Here is a 984-nt window from a genome sequence, read left to right as displayed (position 1 = left end):
AACTTTATCATGAAATCATTAACATCATTACATACCACCAATAAAAAAAACAATAAAAAGCTATCATATATTCAATAAAAAACATGTAATGCTGATTTTTCCTTCGTATACATTTACGGTAAGTAAAAAGTGACAGGATTGGGCCCGTCATTCCAGTGTGGGTGCCTAAACACCCTTTGGTTTCTCTTTAGTTCTATCTTGATCTCTTTTTTTCTGCTTTAGCCTCTTCAAGTACTCAATACTACTCACCATTTTGTCCTACAACTGTTCCACTAATACATCAGCATGCCTTTTGACACTATGTGACCATATGGAAAGTTTAGGAGGAGAGTTTGGAATAACTTGGCGGGGAGAATTTCCGCTTCAGATATTTGATGATGTAGAGCGGCAAACAGCTGACCAGTGTGATGACGCACACCTTCCACAAGAACACCCATGTGGTGATAAACGAAAGATCTGAAGACAAACAAAACAGATGAAGAAAATAAAACGTCAGGGTCAAAGTGTTTATATCATCAAAGCGCCTTTTTCACACGTTATGAAAAAGAAGTCTGTTAGGCTGTGGATGAAGTGGATGGGATGCACTTCACCGATGGAATGTTCTGAAAAATGAGTGATCACAGGGTTAGGGCACATTTGAATGGCTCCTTCTCATCCAGGGGCTCACACCACACGAGACTGAAACCCGAGGGAGGAGAACGGACATGTTTGTGGAGACAGGAAATGATAGTTGGTGAAACAACAGAGTGAACACAGGGAAAGACAAACCTACCCAGGAAAGCTCCTAAGGTCACGCGACCTATGCCTGAGGCACAGTCACAAAACAGAGATGGAGAGAAAGAAGAAGAAAGAGCTTAAAAATTTTAGTTACTGTACATCAGTCTAAACTAAATTTGTGTGAGAGCCTATAGAACATCTGTTACAGAGGATGTTTTCATTTTGGCCTTTTATTTAAGCTTAAGGGGAAACATTCTATATCTATAT

At 39.6% G+C, this 984-nt stretch overlaps 1 protein-coding gene across 4 annotated transcripts in view; it reads right to left on the bottom strand.

Moving 5' to 3' along the window:
* Positions 1-280: 280 nt before the first annotated feature.
* LOC107697002 (probable phospholipid-transporting ATPase IIB) overlaps positions 281-984 on the bottom strand; it is a 42,561-nt gene continuing 41,857 nt past the window's right edge. For 2 of the 4 annotated variants that reach the window (XM_016497604.1, XM_016497624.1), the window contains exons 29-30: positions 773-805; positions 281-456 (exon numbers count right to left, since the gene is read on the bottom strand). In XM_016497604.1, coding sequence (XP_016353090.1) covers positions 320-456; positions 773-805 — 170 coding nt within the window. In that variant the 3' untranslated portion in view covers positions 281-319. The remainder of the gene's footprint in view (positions 457-772; positions 806-984) is intronic. The other 2 variants (XM_016497614.1, XM_016497631.1) reach the window with 1 other exon arrangement.

This window comes from Sinocyclocheilus anshuiensis, unplaced genomic scaffold (assembly GCF_001515605.1).
Source record: "Sinocyclocheilus anshuiensis isolate Anshui unplaced genomic scaffold, SAMN03320099.WGS_v1.1 scaffold1038, whole genome shotgun sequence".
In the NCBI taxonomy this organism is placed as follows: domain Eukaryota; kingdom Metazoa; phylum Chordata; class Actinopteri; order Cypriniformes; family Cyprinidae; genus Sinocyclocheilus; species Sinocyclocheilus anshuiensis.
The sequence above is the reverse complement of the archived record's forward strand: the minus strand, read 5'-3'. Positions and strand labels throughout refer to the sequence as shown.